This window comes from Panicum virgatum, chromosome 4K (assembly GCF_016808335.1).
Source record: "Panicum virgatum strain AP13 chromosome 4K, P.virgatum_v5, whole genome shotgun sequence".
Taxonomy (NCBI): Eukaryota; Viridiplantae; Streptophyta; class Magnoliopsida; order Poales; family Poaceae; genus Panicum; species Panicum virgatum.
The window spans coordinates 44,949,533-44,969,042 of record NC_053139.1 but is presented as its reverse complement, the minus strand read 5'-3'; the positions used below and the strand labels follow the sequence as shown (position 1 = coordinate 44,969,042).

At 52.7% G+C, this 19,510-nt stretch overlaps 2 protein-coding genes across 2 annotated transcripts; one reads left to right on the top strand and one right to left on the bottom strand.

Moving 5' to 3' along the window:
* The first annotated feature begins 2,866 nt into the window (after positions 1-2,866).
* Positions 2,867-3,586, top strand: LOC120704307 (probable calcium-binding protein CML29). The gene has a single exon (XM_039988650.1). It carries the CDS (start codon positions 2,994-2,996, stop codon positions 3,465-3,467), a length of 474 nt encoding a protein of 157 aa, XP_039844584.1. The 5' UTR covers positions 2,867-2,993; the 3' UTR covers positions 3,468-3,586.
* A 9,739-nt stretch (positions 3,587-13,325) lies between these two features.
* Positions 13,326-15,326, bottom strand: LOC120702277. The gene is made up of 2 exons (XM_039985996.1): positions 15,281-15,326; positions 13,326-13,930 (listed from the first exon to the last, which is right to left on the bottom strand). Exons 1-2 carry the CDS (start codon positions 15,324-15,326, stop codon positions 13,326-13,328), a joined length of 651 nt encoding a protein of 216 aa, XP_039841930.1.
* Positions 15,327-19,510: the final 4,184 nt, after the last annotated feature.

Here is a 19,510-nt window from a genome sequence, read left to right as displayed (position 1 = left end):
AAATGGTTTGCCCACACACACTTGCATTGCATGATCGACTTATTCGATGGGGATGTGTTATGATGCATGCCATGCTTTGGTACATATTCGACTTGTCTCCACTAAAATTATACCGACCATTTGTAATCAGAGGCGGGGTCACATAGTCAAGATATTTCATCATGCATTGCTTAGCACTTGGTAACATCACTTGCATTTACCCGCAAAAAAAAACATCACTTGCATTTAAAAACATATCACAAAACTCTCCAAAAAAAAAAGATCACAAAGCTTCTCCTTTTCTTTCTCTTTTGCCACATGCCCACATAGTACTAGTAGTAGAAAGCATGGGCAAAATCATTCAAGGGAGCCTTTCTGTTAGGCAGCATATGTTCCCCAATCTCATCTCAAGATTTTCTTCTCACTGTTTATTACATTAGAAAGGAAAAGGAAGCAGCTCATTGGTCAACTAATTGTCGGCCGTGCGTCCGGCTGATTTAACTTCACGTACCCAGGTCTCGATCGTGTCTGCAAAGTCAGGAACGTGCTTGCATTGTCCCCGTGCTCGCATCGTCAACATCTTGGGTGAACGGTTTGGCGTTTGCCCGGCTGTTAGTTGCTGGCGCTTGGCATTAGGCGAGGTGGTTTTGACAAGGGCTCAATTGAATACGAGTCCGTACTGACCCAGCAATCTAACCCCATCACTGTCCTTGACTTGCATCATGCATGCTAAACTGATCGCATGCAAGTGTGATCTAGCAGCACAGACTTTTCTCGCACACCCAACCGTGAGCTTGATTGAGGTCGACCTTTTTTTGTAAAGATAAAAAAATGTCCCGGAGGTTGTAATGTGCTATCACATGCACCTCATCGACAATGACCAGACAAGTAAGTAGGCTTTCACGTAACCGAAACCTTGTAAAAATTATATACTACTAGTGATGAGGTATTCACACACTTGAAAAAAAAAATCCAAGTACACGGTGTCCGGTTGAAACCGGGAAGGAGAAACTGAGGTGCCTCACCGGTTGGTGGCGTCGGGAGCGGTTGACCTCGGTGTGCTGATCCAATGTCCTACCAACTCCTTGAAATTGTTGCCTGGTCTCTACCTCAGCACTCATCAGGTGTGCGTAACCTGTTGCTCCTCGTTCAGACTTGGTTGCAATGGTTCCTACCTGCAAGCTGATTCTGAATCTCTGAATTCAGAGTCCTCAATCGAGTTCAACGGCATGGCGGCAAGTCAGCAGACAGGGGCAAGTAAGCGAGCTCCCAGGTAAGCCGGCCCAATTTAGATATCACAGGCGTATCTCTGCGTATCCAGGACCGGTTCTTCTGGAGTTCTAGTCCTTGTCGAATGTTCAGGGACAGGTCAGAAAACTTGATCGAGGATACAGTGCCTCCTGAATTTTCTCCATTGCTGACTCTCTCGCGAACATGCAGGAGAGGAGATCGGCTTGGCCTTTGACGAGTTCGTTGGGTGGGTGCCGGATCAAGCTCTGGAGCATGGACAGTGACCGGTCAATGTAAGGGGCTGTGCGTAGGTGTGTGTTGATTTTGCTCCGCGTCTGGGCAGCTGTAGCGATGGAGAGCAATGGCCAATGGATGCAGCAACGAAGATCAGCAAGTCGTACGGCCGTGTTGAATACTTTGCAAGGCGCAATATTTTTCTGTCTTGTGAAAATGGAACGAACCATGTCTAGCTTTCAGGTGAGAAAAAAGTGCGATCTGGTGGGTACTCAATTGTTGACACGTAAAGAAAAGACCAAAAAGCTAGTAGTTGGGACACGGAAAAATGGCAGAAAAAGGAATTGGCGTTAGATATGGGTCCTCGAACTTGTCTCGCTATGTCATCCCGGTCCACGAACTCCCAAATCGTGCTATTACAGTCCCTAAACGCTGTTTGGGGCTCATTAGAGGTCCATAACGGATCTTTGACGTGGATCAAGCCATCCGAGTCACCAAAAAAATTGCAAAAAAGCCCCCGCCTCCCCATCGTCCTTTCATTCCTGGCCATTCCCGATTTGTTCTTCTTCAGTTCATCCTCTTTCTTCAGCTGCTCCTTCCTCTTCGGGTCTTCCACCACCAACTCATACTCCTCCTCCCACTTGTAGAATTGGCAGCCAGAGCCACGCTGCACAACAAGCACAAATCAAGTGCCAAATCGGCTGCTAACGAGCTCGACATCCCTGACATGGCGACCTAGGAGCGGCGGCGGCCGCGGCGGTAGCGAGCAGTAGAAAGGGGAAAGGGAGCGGCGGTCGGGAATGGCCAGGAATGAAAGGACGATGAGGAGGCGGGGGCTTTTTTGCAATTGTTTTGGTGACTTGGATGGTTTGATCCACGTCAAAGACCCGTTATGGACCTCTAATGAGCCCCAAACAGCGTTTAGGGACTGTAATGGCATGATTTGGGAGTTCGTGGACCGGGATGACACAGCGAGACAAGTTTGAGGACCGCCCGTGCATTTTACTCAAAAAAAAATTTAGAGAAAGGAGAGAAAAAAAGAGAGAGGGCTTAGTCGTAGGCCCAGCAACAACGGGAAAAAAATGAAGCTGAAGAAGAAGAAATCACGCAGATCACCAAAGAGTAGCCCACGAAAGGTTTAGGCCTTTTCTTCAGTTGATATTTTCCCAGGACATGAAGCCCACTTTGGCTCAATTACCTGTCGTCTCCGTTCATCGATCTCCATCCATGGCGTGAGAATCCAGCCGGCTTGTCCAAAGGAACCCCACGGCATCGCGGCGCGGGAACACGATGCTCAATTATGTGTCCCATTCCATGTCGACACAAAGCAGCCAAAGATTCAGATTCTCCAGTCCAGTCCCTGCCACACCTCACACTCAAGCACAACGCTCACTGCAATCCTGCTGCTCTGACAGACCTTCCGTTCGAACGCCGAGGTTCGAGATCACTGATCACCTCCTCCTTTTTAAGGCCGCGTGCTTGCAAGCGAGCAGCGCTCAACCACAGCAACCAGCTGAAAGAAAAAACTCACGCATCCCTGCAAGATCGCAATGGCGGCGCCGGGGCGGCCGCTGACGGTGGACTTTGAGGCGCTGAGCTACATCAGCAGCCTGGTGGAGGCGTTCCAGGCGTTCGACTCCGACAACGACGGGCTCGTGACGGCGCCCGAGCTCCGCGGCCTGCTGGCGTCGCTGGGCCTGGACAAGTCGGAGGCCGAGGCGCGCGACATGCTGGCGCGCGCCGACGGCGACCGCGACGGGCGGCTCAGCGTCGAGGAGCTCCTGGACGTGATGAACGCCGGGGAGCTCGGGCTGGGCGCGCTCGGCGACCTGCTGCAGTCGGCGCTGCCCGCGCTCGAGGCCGCCGGGGGCGCGCTGGTCGGCGCGGACGAGCTCGCCAGGGCGCTCAGCGTCATGGGCGCCGCCAGCGCCGAGGACTGCGCGGCCATCGTCGAGTGCCTGGACGGCGACGGCGACGGCGCCATCACCATCGAGGAGTTCAGGCTCATGGCCGACCTGCTCTAGATCGACCCTAGGCTGCCGCACCTACGCTTGGAACGGTGTCTTATTTGCTCTGTGCTCGTTGTGGTGTTCAGCTATGTACTGAGCTTGACAATAATCAAGTGCGTGTTCATCTGTGATCCTCCGTGGACTGAGCAACGTGCGAGAGAACGCGCGTGTTTACGGCCTCCCTGTGAAGACTGCAGGCTGCAACCATGGAAGAGCACCGGCCACACCTCTAATGGTGGTGGGAAGCTGGAGCCTGAAGGTATGGCGCGGCCGCGCCGCAGGGGAACGGCTCCAGTGGAACTCACCGCACGTCTGTCCCACGGTGGAGGCGCTCCTGGCCTGATGAACGCCGGGGAGCTCGCGCTCGGCGCGCTGCCGCCGTCCGACGCGCCGGCGCTCCGCGGCTGGAGGTAGCCGCCGGGCACCACCCTTTCGGTCCGGCACTTGCTCTCCCGAGCATCCCCTTGAAGCGGTCAATGTGCAAATCGTGACCGCACAAGTGCGATCGAACTGATACGGACCCCAGGGTGGACGGTATTTCATTTACCGTCCACCCCAGGTCGTTGTTTCGTTGTTGCCCGACCACACGCCAGGGCTTCGGTCTGTGTCTTGCCAAGCGGCAAGCGCGGCGGCGGCTGCTGCAGTCTCGCATGTGCCCGCCTTCGCCGTGCTCCTGCGTCCGTCCGAGCGGCCGCCGATGGCGTCGGCGCCGCCACCAGGTTTCGCCCAGCCATCGATGGCACCGTCGTCAGCAATGAGGAGCTCAAGCTCACGGTGACCTCGTCGCCGGCCCCGCGCGCTCTTCGTTGCTTGCACACTGATCCTCGAATTTCGACGCGGAGGACGCGGCAAGCAGGACAGCAGGCACGCGTCGGCGCCGTGGCGGCTGCCTCGCCGGCATGGAGGTGCTCGTGGAAGCGAGTAGCGGCGCCGTGGAGCTTCGGCTGCGCGGCCGCCGGCAGAGGAACGGCTCGGAACTCACCGCGACGGCTGGCTTGCGGCGGACGTGTTCCTGGACGTGATGAACGTCGGGGAGCTCGTGCTCGGCGCGTGGCTGCAGCCCGCCGTGCCGGCGCGCTCGATGGCTCGAGGTAGACGCCGTCCCTCTCTTTCAATCAAACGACGAGCTCCTGCCGTCCTGCGTCCCGAGAGTTGACTGTGGTCAATAACTTCTTCAAACCATTCCCTTGAGACGATAAGTATACGCAAATCTTGGCCGCACAATCCCGATCGAATGGAGACCCTAGGGTGGACGGTAAATGAAATACCGTCCACCCCCGTTCGTCGTTTCGTCGCCCGACCAGGTCCCCGTCTCTCGCCGCGCGCGCAGCCGCTGCATTCCGCCATGCTCACCCTCGTGCGTCGCGTGGCCACGATTCGCGTCCGGCGACGGCAATGGTGAAGGTCACCTCCTTGTTGTGAACGGGTTTTTGCTCTCGTCCTCGGCTCTTCTCAGGGCGGACCTGCCGGGAGTTCGGAGTGGACTCTCTGTTGCGGTTGCAGTTCGCCATGCCCGAGGTCAAGGCCGATGCCGACTCGCGACGGCCGGCTCAGCGTCAAGGAGATCCTGCTGCGCTCTGCACTGCCCGCGCTTGAGGCCGCCGCTGATCGGCGCAGACGAGGGCGCTCGGCATCGTGGGAGGACTGTGCAGCCATCTTCGAGTGCCTGGATGGAGACGACGACGGCGCCATCACCATCGAGGAGTTCAGAGGCTCATGGCCGACCTGCTCTAGATCGAACCTAGACTACTGCAATACCTACGCTTGGAATGGTGGGAAGCTGGGAGGTATGGCGTGGCGGCGTGGAACTCACTGCGGCGGCTGGCTCATGGTGGAGGTGCTCCTGGACCTGATGAACGCCGGGGAGCTCGCGCTCGGCGCGCTGCCGCCGTCCGCCGTGCCGCGGTCAGTAACACCTGCGAATTTTCCCCTTGGAACGGCCAGTCTGCAAATCACGGCCGCCAAGTCCAATCGAACGGTTTCGACGGACCCCAGGGGTGGACGGTATTTCATTTACCGTCCACCCCCTGGGTCGTTGTTTCGTTACCGACCTCGCCAGTCGCCATGCCCAGGGCGGCGGCAGGGCCTTCTGTCCGTGTCTCGCAAAGCGCGGCGGCGGCTGCAGCCCGCCGTTCGCCCGTGCTCGAGGCCACACATCCCGTCCAGCGAGGGCGACGCGCCGACATCCGGCTCCTTGTTGATAGCGCGCAGGAACTCCTGGACACCATGAACGCCGGCGGTTCGAGCTGGGCTCGCTGGTGCTTCTGCTGCAGTGCCGCCGAGCTCGTGCCTGGGGACCAACGAAACGCGGAGAGCGGAAGCGCCGCGCCCAGGTCGATCGAGGTCCCGGTGGCGCAATGGGTGCCGTCGAGATGGTTAGCAGTTGCACCTAGCCTTTTATGCAGAGCCCGCGACGGCGCCATCAGCAATGAGGAGTTGAAGTTCATGGCCGACCTCATCGCCGCCCCGCGCTTCGCTGCTTGCACCCTGAGCCTTGGAGTCCGATGCGTAGGATGCGGCGAGCAGGTATGCGCCGACGCCGCTTGCAACTCGTCAAGTCTGTAGCCATGGAATAGAAGGGTACCGGCCACGCCCATAGTGGTCCGAAGCTGGAGGAATGGCGCAGCAGGGCCGCACGGCTGCAGGGAATGGCTCTGGCGGAACTCACCGCGGCAGCTGGCTCATGGAGTCATGGCGGGCGTGACGAACGCCGCGGCGCGCTGCTGCATTCCGCCGTCGCCAGCGCTCTACGGCTGGAGGTAGACGCCGGGCCCCACCCATTCGATGAGACTCAGTCAAGGCAAATCTTCCCCTTGAAAAAAATCTTGACCGCACAAGTCCGATCAAACGGCCGCGAAGTACCCCAGGGGTGGACGGTATTTCAATAACCGTCCACCCCGGGTCGTTATTTCGTTGCCCGACCAGCCATGGCTACGGTCTGTGTCTTGCCAAGCGGCGTCGGCCGCATTCTCGCGTCGCCGTGTCCCTGCGTCCGGCTGGCCGCCGATGGCCTCGGCACCGCTCCGGGTTCCGCGGCGTGCTTGCGTCCGATCCATTTGCCCGGCCGTTGAACAGTCTGTCGTCAACGAGGGGCACGCGCCGCGCACCGGCCGATGCCGAGCGCAATGGCCTGCTCGTCGTAGGAGGTCGTGGATGCCGACAGCGGCGGCCAGCTCAGCCTCGAGGAGCTCCTGGAAATGATGAACGCCGGGGAGGTCGGGCTGGGCGCTTGGCGACCTGCTGCAGTTGGCGCTGCCTGGTGCCTGCGCTCGAGGCCGCCGGGAGCGCGCCGGTCAGGCGGACTGCGGACGAGCACGCCAGGGCGCTCAGCGTCATGGGCGCCGCCGGCGCGCCGAGGATGGCCGACCTGCTCTAGATCGAGCCTAGGCTGTCACCCACACCTACGCTTGGAACGGTGTCTAGTTTGTTGTGTACCCGTGGTGTTCACCTATGTACAGTGAGATCGCCAATAATCAAGTGGATGTTCATCTATGGTCCTCCGTGGACTGACCAACGTGGAAGACGAACACGCGACGCTTGCAAGTCGTAAAGGCTGCAGGCTTCAGCCATGGAACACGGCACCGGCCACCCCTGTCCCCCTCTAATTGTGGTGCCGTGGTGGGAAGCTGGGGCGTGGAGGTATGGCGCGGCCGAGCCGCGGGGCGGGGGAACGGCTCAGGTGGAACTCACCGATGCGTCTCGTGCGCGGTGGAGGTGCTCCTGGACCTGATGAATGCCGGGGAGCTCGTGCTGCCACAGTCCGCCGTGCCGGCGGCCGGCGCTCCGCGGCTCAACTTCTCAAGGTAGCCGCCGGGCCCCACACTTTCTGTCCGGCTCTTGCTCGCCCGAGCATCCCCTTGAAGCAGTGAATGTGCAAATCGTGGCCGCACAAGTGCGATCGAACGGCTGGGATGTACCGTCCACCCCTGGGTCGTTATTTCATCGTCCGACCACGCCGGCAGGGCCTTCTGTCTGTGTCTCGCGAAGCGCAGCGACTGCTGCAGTTCGCCGGCGGCGGCGATCAAGGCTGTTAGAATCACTGGTTCTTAGTTTCTGTACAGGATCTACTCTAGATGCACAAATCGAGTCTAGGGGTACACATTCTGAGTAAATAATCAAGAGTTTATTCCTAATCTAATACAAGAGAGAGTCAGAGAGAGATGGGTGAGAGGGGACGCAGACCATCGGCGGCGGCTGCCGCAGAGGAGGAGGTGCCGGCGGGTGCCATGGCGTCGATGGAGTCGAGGATGGAGGCGAGGAAGTCCGGGTTGGCGAGGCGTGGATCCGGCGGCGACGGTGGGTGGCGAGGGTACCGGTACCCTTCGGGCCGGTACCGGCACTGGCCGGGAACGGACTTGGCACCGGTGAACATCGTGGTGGAGGGAAGAGGCGCTGGTGGAGCTTCCCGTCAGCCTAGCGCTCCCCGAGATCGGATCGGGACTGTGGAAAGGGTTTCTGGCGGCGGTCAACTTGGGATTCCGTGCCCCGGCCTCTTCCTGTTCTTAATATAGCGCTGGCGACGGGGCCCACCAGTTACATTGACTGGGCGCCCCCGATCAGGGCGCGATCAAAGGAGATTTGGCCCGATCTTTGGATCGGGCCTGGAGATCTCATTTTCTTATTCTTGTTCTTCATCTGAGTTTGTCCATCCCATCGCAGATCGGTATATAGGGCGTGCCTCGTTATGACAATTATTACTGTCAGATTAACAACCACAATCACCTTTCCGGTCTAAAACAGAGTCTTATTCTAGGGCCCTCTTTGTCCAGGAATCATAGGATTTCCCTTAAACCCATGCCGGCTAAGTGTTCTCTGAACACATTGGGTGGTAGGCCTTTTGTGAGCGGATCCGCTAACATCTTGTTCGTTCTGATATGTTCTAGACAAATAGTTTGATCCTGGACTTGCTCTTTAACAACATAAAAATTGATGTCGATGTGTTTGGCAGCACCACTCGACTTGTTGTTATGAGCATAGAATTTCAGTGGTTTTTCTATGCTGTCGACCACTTTCAATCCGGGTACGAATTTCTTTAGCCATGTGACCTGCCCCGAGGCCTCGTAACATGCCACAAATTCAGCATACATCGTGGAGGATGCTGTAACTAACTGTTTGGAGCTTTTCCACGATATTGCTCCTTTTGCAAGAGTGAAGATGTATCCAGATGTGGACTTTCTATCATCTACATCTCCTGTAAAATCTGAATCTGAATACCCTTCTATTTCTAAAGTTTCTGATTTTCTATATGTTAGCATGAGGCCAGTTGTGCACCTCACATAGCGCAAAGCTTTCTTTACTATTTTCCAGTGCTCTATGCCTGGATTACTCTGGTATCTGCCAAGTACCCCGGTAACGAAACTTAAGTCAGGGCATGTGCACACTTGTGCATACTGTAAGCTTTCGACAACTGAAGCATAAGGCACTGCCTTCATTTGCTCGAGCTCATACTGGTTCTTGGGACACTAATGTTTCCCGAAACTGTCGCCTTTGACTATTGGAGCAGGTGTGGGCTTGCTCGTATGCATACCGTATTTCTTTAATGCCTTTTCTAAGTATGCTTTCTGTGATAACCCTAAAACCCCTCTTCTTCTGTCTCGGTGAATCTCAATTCCTAAAACGAATGAAGCTTCACCAAAATCTTTCATATCAAATTTCGAGGACAAGAATTTCTTTGTCTCCAGTAGTAGATTAACATCACTGCGAGCTAGCAGAATGTCATCCACATACAAGATGAGGAAAATAAATTTTTCGTTCTTGAACTTCGCATAAATGCAATTGTCCTTTTTATTTTCTTTAAATCCAAACTTTCTAATTGTTTCATCAAATTTCAAGTACCACTGCCTCGAGACTTGCTTCAAGCCATAAATCGATTTTCTCAAGCGGCATCCTAAATTTTCTTTGTCTTCCATGACAAAACCTTTGGACTATGCCATGTAGACATCTTCATACAAATCCCCATTTAGGAATGCCGTCTTCACATCCATCTGATGCAATTCTAAATCATAATGTGCCACTAAGGCCATTATTATTCTGAAAGAGTCTTTACATGAGACCGGAGAGAAGGTCTCATTGTAATCTATTCTTTCTCTTTGCGTGAAGCCTTTTGCCACGAGCCGCGCTTTATATCTTTCTATGTTCCTTTTGGAGTCACATTTCGTTTTGTAGACCCACTTGCAGCCTACTGTTTTGACTCCTTTAGAAATTTCTTCTAAGTCCCAAACTTTTTTAGTATTCATGGATCTCATTTCATCTTCCATGGCTGCAAACTATTTGGATGAATTGGTACTTTTCATGGCTTCTTCAAAAGAGGTGGGATCACCCTCATTCTGTATTTCTTCACTATGATAGACTTCATAGTCTTTAAAAATAGCTGGTTTTCTAGTTCTTTGTGACCTTCTCGGGGCCACTGCAACTGGTATTTCTTGCACAGGAGGCTGTTGTTGCTCCCCCTCATCCATGGCAACGGGTTCTATTTGGTCCTGAGGAACAGGGTCCTCATTTCCATTTGATGCCACGCTAGGAGGACCAACAACAGGTGGTGGAACCGCAGTTTCCTGCACTGCAACGTCAGGTAGACTGACAACAGGTGTTGGCACTGCAGTTTCCTGCTCTAACGGTGCCACAACCACAGGTAACGAGAAATAAGACTCTTGAATCATCGGAGTGGGAACGTATACCCGCTTCTCCTCAAGGTCGATTTTTCTGGCTACCATGCTCCCCCTGATCATCTGATCTTCTAAGAAGGCAGCGTGTCTTGTTTCTACAAACTTCGTGTGTCTGTCGGGACAATAAAAGCGATATCCCTTAGACTTTTCTGGATAGCCAATAAAATGGCAACTGACTGTCTTGGGATCTAGCTTCTCAATGTTTGGATTAAACACTTTGGCCTCTGCTGGACAGCCCCATACGCGAAAATGATTAAGCGAGGGTTCTCTTCCTGTCCATAGTTCATACGGTGTTTTCGGCACCGATTTACTTGGCACCCGATTAAGAATGTAAATGGCGGTTTTTAACGCCTCCATTCACAAATTAATCGGTAACGTGGAGTAGCTCATCATACTTCTGACTATATCCATCAGGGTACGGTTTCTTCTTTCTGCTACTCCGTTCTGCTGAGGCTCGCCCGGTGTAGAATACTGGGCAACTATGCCATTTTCCATAAGGAACCTTGCAAAAGGTCATGGAACTTGGCCATAGGGGGTGTGTCAACCGTAGTACTCTCCCCCACGGTCAGATCTGACTGTCTTAATTTTTAAATCATGTTGGTTTTCTACTTCTGCTTTGAATATCTTGAATTTATCCAACACTTCTGATCGTTCTTTGATTGGATAAATGTAGCCATAACGCGAGTAATTGTCTGTAAATGTTATGAAATAAACATAACCATCTACAGTAGTGACAGGGAATGATCCACATATATCTGTGTGGATTATTTCTAGAATTCCCGCACTTCGTTTGGCACCTTTCTTTATGTTCTTAACGATTTTTCCTTTAATGCAATCAATACATTGTTCTAAATCTGAAAATTCTAACGGTGGAAGAATTGATGCTTTCACTAAGCGCTCTATTCTCCCCCTCGAAATATGACCTAAACGATAGTGCCATAATTTCGACGAGATTGCATCAATTCGTTTGCGTTTCTTAGTAACATTCTCATATGAGGAGGCATTCTTATTCTCAGAACATACTGCATTCACATTCTCAGATAATGAAAACAAATATAATTTGTCTTGTCGGAAGGCAAGACCAACACATTCTGAATTAACTTGTATCTTACACTTGCCATCACCAAAATGACAAGCAATAGCGTCATCATCTAATTTAGACACACTTATTAAGTTTCGTTGCAAAGACGGTACATAAAGAACATCTCTCAACTAAAGTACAAAGCCACTATGTAATTCTAAGTGAAATTCTGCAATGGCTTCGACTTCAGCTTCTACACCGTTTGCAACTTTAATTCTTTTTGCGCCTCTTGGCAGGGTCCTCCTCATACTTGATCCTTGTAAAGAATTAGCAACATGAGTAGTTGCACCAGAATCAATCCACCAAGTGGATTTGTCATAACTTAAATATAGGGATTCATCTACAAAAGTAATGGTGTCCTCACCCTTTCTTAACAACTCTTTCAGAAATTCTGGGCAGTCCCTCTTGTAGTGCCCTGTTGGCGCTCCTTAAGTACCCATTTTATCCCTTGTTTATCCTTGATAAAGGCATGAATTTAATATCAAAATCACTAACCGTCCTAACCCCGGCCTAATTATTGGTCATTTTCACATTTGCACATATATTTTGGAGGAACTTCGTTTTTGCAGGTTTTTGACCTATTTTGGAGCATGAAATGACGAGGCCCGTGATCAAGCGCTAACACGGAGAAAGACGAAGGCCAAAGCCCAAAGGAATGACCAATGCCCATGTTGATTCGAAGCCCATTCATGCACATCCATCCTCCAAGAGAGCCCAAAGGACCAAGCCCACGAAGATGAGATCAAGATACTTCAGGATTAAGCAAGACAAATGAAGATTTAAGGAAGGATTCCCAATCCTATGCTTTCCTCGAAGATATCTCTAAGATAACGACATCCAAAGGGGTGCAATCGTGAAGGACGTAAACTCTAGAAGATGCGAGGAGTCTACACACGAAAGATGAGACCGAGACGGGCACGAAAGATGGTAGGCCGGCTGGCCTAGGCCCATGAGCCGGCCGGCCTAGCCTGTTTCCAAGGCGGTTCGGCCTCCCCTTCGACCAGTGGCTTCCTCGGCTCATAAATAGCTCGCACCTTATTCAACTCGGGGCATCCATCCACACAGAACTCGACGAAAACCTAGGACCAAGACCGGAGGGAGACGACGGCCGCCGCAAGTCTTCGAAGTTGTCTAGGAGATGGCTTAGGCCGCCCCTAGCTGCCATGGCCTCCCTGTGTGGTTGTGCCATGGTGGAGTTCATGAGCTAGTTGGATTCATCGATGGTGTGCACACGGTGGTGATGATCCAAACACATCTATTATGTGAGTAATGATAATCATGTCTTCCGAATCTATTATCGATCATGTTTCTTCTTTTTGATTTCGTTCTTGCCTTGGGTGCGCTTATTCCTAGATCTATTCTCGAGATAGATTGTGTGGGGTGTTCTTGTAGCTATGGTGGCTAGGAGTTCATACCGGATCTACCCAAGGGGGTTCGACACGTCTAGCATGCTTCGGGGTGCTTTTGTCCAAAGGGAGCGTCATGACAGGGCGTGGCCTGAGTAGAGGGGTTCCCGAGGGGTTGGATTGGAGGTTTTGATTTAAGGATGCTATTGATTGAGATGCATGATTTATTTGCTCGTTAGCTTGAACTACAACTAGATGACGATAGGTCTAGTCATGTCTTTGGTTTTGCTATGGTTACGCCTATGTTCATGGATGAGATCAACCATTACACAACACTCATATCTATTAAAGGTTTACTCTATATGTGCAATTCATGCTTCATGTTAGAATAGATCCGTTAGATTAGATGGAAAATCTTAGGTAGTTCTTTGTCGATCCACGAATTGATAAACCTTGGGGGAGTACTCTAAGGGAAAAGCTACCACGATCCGTGCACTTGCGGTACATAAATTGGGGCGCTAAGGAGTGTCAACATGCCCTCTCTTTTTGCACTTCAGGCACTGGTCTTGTTCAACTGGAAAATTTTCCCAGTCTTTCTGTGGAGGTGGTCTGGAAGGGCCACTCTCATGCTGATTCTTGTCTGGTGGGAAAGGTCTCTTGTTATGCTGGAAGTTCTTATTCTGAAAGTTCTTTTTTTTTGTGCTGAACTTGAAAAGCAAGCTCACCACCATTGGAGTTCTTAAGGCGATCTTCTTCTTGAACACACATGCCAATCAGCTTGTCAATACCTCCAATCTTCTGGAAAAGCGTTATAGTTGACATGAAATGCCTCAAACGCCTTTGGTAGGGACTTGAAGACCAGCTGAACAATGAACTTTTCTGGCAAAGGCATGTCCATTGTCTTAAGCTTGTTGGCCATGTGGCTCATTTCTAAGATATGTTCTCTGATGCCACTGCCAGTGTATTTCTTGGTGATAAGCTGCTCAGCAAGAATGACAGCATAAGCCTTAGAAGAACCAGTAAACTGACTCTTCACCTTTACTAAATATTCTGAAGCGGTGTCACAATCTGGGATCGCCATCTTGATGGCATCTGAAGTGGAACCCTTCATGACCATAAGACACTTGCGGTTGGAATCGTTCCAACGTGTCTTGTCAGCATCATATCTGGTCATAGCAGAGTCATAATTCTTCTCTCGGATAGCCCAAGCAGCAGCTTCTTCATTTTGTGCCCTTACGGGCTTTTCTGGTTCTTTTGGAGCTGGCGTTGTGATGGCCAAATCTATATTGGCCATCGCCAGAGCTATCTCCAATTTATGGTACAATTTCCCATAGTTGTTGCCATCCAATTCAGGAATGGCATTCACATAAGTCATAGCATTAGAGCCTGAAATTTGAATTAAAAAATATGAGGACAACAATAAATGCATGTATCAATTTAACGTTGGTCAAAATTAAAACATGCGATAATCTGTGCATTAATTCCTAATCACCATTGGGCAGAAAAAGAAATAATGCATAAAGAATTCTGGACAAAATTACAATATTGCAATAACAACTTTGGTCAGAAATTACAATATCATAATATATAAAAAATTCTGAGAAACAAATTCTATAAGCCTCTATATTAATTATCTCGTTGGTTCAAATTAGCACAGAGACAAAAATAAATTCTTTGCAGCGAAACCATGTAAAAATTCTGTATATTCAAAAGCAAAATTCTGTTTTCTTGATTCTAAATAATTTACACTTTGGTGCAAATTCAAAGTGGTATTCAAATTCTATTCAAATTCATCAAAACATATCCAAAATTGCTTCTGAAATTGGAAAAATACCAAACTGTGCTCGCGGTCCGTTTTTTGAATGTGGCCCACGTCCTGCCCGCGCGCAGCGCGCGCTCTGCCGCGCCTGGGCTCGTGGCCCAGTAGCCAACGGTCGGGCCGCTGAACCGGCCCAGCGCGACGCCCGCACAACGCCCTCATGGGCCGAATTCGGGCCGTTCGGTCGGCGATGACGCCCTGACCGTCGGATCGAATCCGACGGCCGGGAGCCGCCCTCAGCGGATCAAAACCGTGGCCGGCCGGACCCCTCCAAACCCTAGCGACTTTTCTTTCTTTCCTCCCCCTTTCTCGGCCGAGAGCGCGGTGGCACTGCCGGAGGCGGTCGGCGCTGGGGAAGACGGCTGCGCGGCGGCGCCCCCGCCGGTCCCCTCGCTGGCGCGCGCGCTCAACCGAGTGGGAGCGCGATGCCATCGAGCGGACTGGAGGTGGTGCACGGGCCGCGCGCCGGTTCTGAGTAGCGGCCGGGGCCCCGTGCGCAGTTGCGCAACGGCGACCGGCGGCGGCCGAATTCTTTGGCGCGCCCCGACGAGCGGCGGCGGCCGAGGAGGTGAGTCCCCCCTTCTCTCGAGTTCTTGGTTCTGCAGGGGCTTTTCTTGGGTCTAGGGTTAAAGCTCTAGATGTTCTTGTTCGATCCGAGATCAAAACTCGATTTCTTTCATCTCCTTCTACTTTCTGAGCGTAGATCTGAGCAAAATAACCCCAAAACTTCGATCTACTTCTAGATCGGCGAATGATACCAATGTTAGAATCACTGGTTCTTAGTTTTTATACAGGATCTACTCTAGATGCACAAATCGAGTCTAGGGGTACACATTCTGAGTAAATAATCAAGAGTTCATTCCTAATCTAATACAAGAGAGAGTCAGAGAGAGAGATGGGTGAGAGGGGACGCAGACCATCGGCGGCGGCTGCCGCGGAGGAGGAGGTGCCGGCGGGTGCCATGGCGTCGATGGAGTCGAGGATGGAGGCGAGGAAGTCCGGGTTGGCGAGGCGTGGATCCGGCGGCGACGGTGGGCGGCAAGGGTATCGGTACCCTTCGGGCCGGTACCGGCACTGGCCGGGAACGGACTTGGCACCGGTGAACGTCGTGGTGGAGGGAAGAGGCGCTGGCGGAGCTTCCCGTCGGTTTAGCGCTCCCCGAGATCGGATCGGGACTGTGGGAAGGGTTTCTGGCGGCGGTCAACTTGGGATTCCGTGCCCCGGCCCCTTCCCGTTCTTAATATAGCGCTGGCGACGGGGGCCCACCAGTCACATTGACTGGGCGCCCCCGATCAGGGCGCGATCAAAGGAGATTTGGCCCGATCCAGGCCTGGAGATCACATCCAACAAAGGCCGCCCATCCCGTCCGCTGAGGGCGACGCGCCGACGGCCGCCTCCTTGTTAATAGCGATCTGGAACTCCTGGACACCATGAACATCGGTGGTTCCAGCTAGGCTCGCTGCTGCTGCTGTTCAAGCTCATGGCCTCCCTCAACGCCGCCGTCGCCACCGCCGCGCTTCGCTGCTTGCACCAGAGCCATGAAGTCCGATGCGTAGGACGCGGCGGGCATCTGGCACGCGCTGACGATGTTCGCAACTCGTGAACTGTGGAACAGAGCACCGACCAGGCGACCACGAAGCTGGAGGTATGGCGCGGCCGCGCGGCAGGGCAACAGGCGAACAACACCATTGGAACTCATCGTGGCAGCTAGCTTCACGGAGTCATGGTGGGCGTGATGAACGCCGCGACGAGCTGCTGCCGTCCGCTGCGCCGGGCTCCATGCCTCCATGGCTCAAGCTCCAAGGTAGCTGCCGGGTCCCACCCTTTCGATGCGGCAACAGGCTCGTGTTCAGTTGACTACGGTCAATAATTTCTGCAAATGGTCCTCCTCGATCAGTAAATACGCAAATCTCGGCCGCAGAAGTATGATCAGACGGCCGAAAGGGACCCCAGGGGTGGGCGGTATTTCATTTACCGTCCACCCCCTGGTCGTTGCCCGACCACGCCAGGGGCTCGGTCCACCTCTCGTCAAGCACGGCGGCGGGCGGCGGCTGCATTCACGCTTGCGCACGCTTTTGGCTTGCCCCTGCGTCCGGCGGGCCTCCGCCGGACGCGTCGCCGCACTCGGGTTTCGCCGGCGTGCGTCCAAAAGCCTGTCGCCGAGGAATGGCGCGCCGCGCGCGCCGGCGGACGCCGAACGCAACGGCTGGCACGTCGTAGGTGCTCCTGGACGCCGTTCAAAAGTCCTCCTTGTGAACGGCTCGTCGTTGTCCTCCTCAGCGCGGAGGAGCTCCCTGCCGGGAGTTCGGACGGGACGTAGTCTCTGTTTCTGCTGCAGTTCGCCGTGCCCGAGGTCAAGGACTCAAGGTCCGAGCCTGACGGTAGCTGACGTTGATGCAAACTTGAGGTTCGTCTACGTATCATGATCGGGATCAGCAAGTGGTAGCACGCTAATTTTGAAGGACAGGAACCTGTTGGGTTTTCTGATATCGTGTGCGTGCAGATCATTTTGCTGTGCTCGTTGTTTCCTACGCAATCTCTCTGAAGAGTGCAATCCCAAAGTAGACCGCGAGGACTTTGCCAAGCAGAATGACAAGTCAGAATGTTCATGATTCAGGAAGGATATGAAAAGCAACTAATCTTGCAATTAGCTCTGGGATCCTGAAAATCAGTAATAGTTTCAGGAGCAGAACGGCCGAAATTAACCAATGGCCAAATACACAGAACAAGCCGAATACAAAACAAACAAAGCCCGTTCTTCCCCGCATCGCATTACTCGAGGACGTTTTGCATCACAGTTTACACATAGATTTGATATAGCTTTGATGTCGATTTTCAATGAACCCTAAACTCCTGCAGAGTCCTAAATCGGCTGAAGCGAGGGACAGCAAACATCGCCGGGAAGCCGTGGGGTTTCTCTCGGGCCGGTGTTTCCGCATCAACGTGGGCCTAATGGGCTCGATTTACTTTCAGAGTATATGGGCCGCACACAGCGCGTCCACTGAAAGAAAGCAAGCACGGCGAGGGCCTCCCCGTCGGCGGCGGATCCATGGTCCCGTCTCCCGACCTCTCTGCGACGACTCTGTGCCTGTCTCTTCCAGCGCCGATCGATGCTCCTCGCACGTGCGGGGCTCGTTCAGATGAAGAATCACACTACGCGGCGGGTGCAGCCCGGCCGGTGTCTCGCACGCGTCCGCGTGTACGCGGCGGCGCGCTCGTCGCCGGTCTCGGCACTCGCCGCCGCCGCTGATTCCGTTCCGATCGAATCCGCGGCGAACTGGTGGTGCCAGGCTGCCAGTCAGGTCGCCGAGCTGGATCGATCAGGATCCGGGCGGGTGAGTTCACGTCTGCGTCTCGCCACATTTGCTCGTGCGAGGCACACCGGGGAGTACCGTGAGGACCCCAGCCGGACCCAGACGCCGGCGGACAGGCGCGCACCGCGCACGGTTCCCCCACCGGCCACCGCTACTCGCTGTCACCACCGCCGTCGCCGGGGAAACGCTAGTGCTGCCAGCGAACGTGCCAGCCCGGCCCGGGAACCATGAACACGCCCCAGATTGGCAGTGCCCCGGGCGCGGAGGAAACGGCCCCGGAACGGACCAGACAGGCGTCTCAAGACGCAGAAAGGCGAAGGCGAGGATACTGTCCGCGTCGTCTCGTCTGCAGCAGAAGAAACAACACCGTCATCAAACCAAGTTTAGTTGCTCTGGTTCTGGTCGCTGTCTACGTGAAACAACGCAAGGCAGGAGCAATAACTACTACCTTCATTCCAAAATATAACAATTTGTTGACTTTTAAAAGTCAAACATTTTCATCTTTAATAGTAGATGGTAAAAAAATATAAAGTTTGACAATATAAAAGTGATATTAGTTTATTCATAATGAAACCAACTATCATAAAATATAATCTTTTTTATTTAAAAATAATTATTTTTTGAGATATTATAGGTCAAAAATAAAAATGTTTGACTTTGAAAAGTAAAAAACTTATTATATTTTGAGAAGGAGGTAGTAATTTCCTATTCTAGCTGGCTGCGGCTGCCTCGGCAGTGGCCAAGAGCCCAGAGTCAGCAGGGTCTCCTGTAGCTGTATTAGTAGTTAGTCAACACATGGAGCACCAGTACTGTACAGTATTGTTTCTTTTTCTAGCAGGAGATTGATGCGTTACTACTCTTCTCTATTCTCTATCTGAAAGGGACTCCACGGGACAGGTACGAGGTGCCGAGGTAACGTACCAAAGCTCGATTACGGATCAATAATGGCCGTCCGGACACCGGAGCCAACATGTCGTCGCAACTCGCAATCAGCGCGCAACCAAGCTAAGGCTGACCCCAAGGCATATTGCCGACGCAAAACTAAGTTTGCCTCGCGTGCACAGTATTGCGCGGTGCAGTAAAAACGCGTTGTTTCCAACAGCAGGAGCTATATTGCTGGTTGGCGGGCTTTGATAGTTACATTCCCGCGCATTTGCTCCTCTCCATCGAGTAGCACTGTGAAAATGGCGGGAGTCCAGCCAAACAAGTGCCGCGCTCTACACTAGGGCCCGCGTATTTTCTCCTCCCCATCGAGTGGTACTGTTAAAATGGTGAGAGGCGAGCCAAACAAGTGCCGCGCTCTACGCTAGTGTCCATTCATGGTGTACTGTCTATGTTTTCAGATTTTGCTTATTTCTTTCAGATATGGCATCAAAATACTTTCGACTTTCATCCTTGGGTCGTAGTTCTGACCTCAGGGACGAGGACGATGAGATTGAAGCTGCCGCTGCAATTTGTATGCTGCAGTGGAAACGTCGAAGGGGGGTTCTGTTCCAGGACATCGAGTTTACAACCGTGATCGTGCCGGTGCTGATAAACAATTGATGGCTGATTACTTTGTTGAACGACCACTTTACAATGAGGACCACTTCAGGAGAAGGTACTTTGTAGATACATTGAGGTCAATGCTCAGGAGAAAATGCATGTATACTACAACACAAGTTCCCACGGTTGTTGCAATCAAACACTACTAATTTGGTACTACATCTGATGAAAGGGCGAATCCTATATGCAAAGTTGTGCATAAACAACCGCATCAACACGTACAAGCAGCAAAGAAAAGAAACAATGGAGCAGGCAGGGGAATCAAGCACCCTACATCCGAGGGATCCC

Coding starts and splice junctions, on each gene's coding strand:
- LOC120702277 (XM_039985996.1), bottom strand. CDS start 15,326: ATGGCACCCGCCGGCACCTCCTCCTCCGCGGCAGCCGCCGCCGATG. Junction 13,931..15,280: donor CGCGGCAGCCGCCGCCGATG/GTCTGCGTCCCC, acceptor TTCAAATTTCAG/GCTCTAATGCTATGACTTAT.
- LOC120704307 (XM_039988650.1), top strand. CDS start 2,994: ATGGCGGCGCCGGGGCGGCCGCTGACGGTGGACTTTGAGGCGCTGAGC.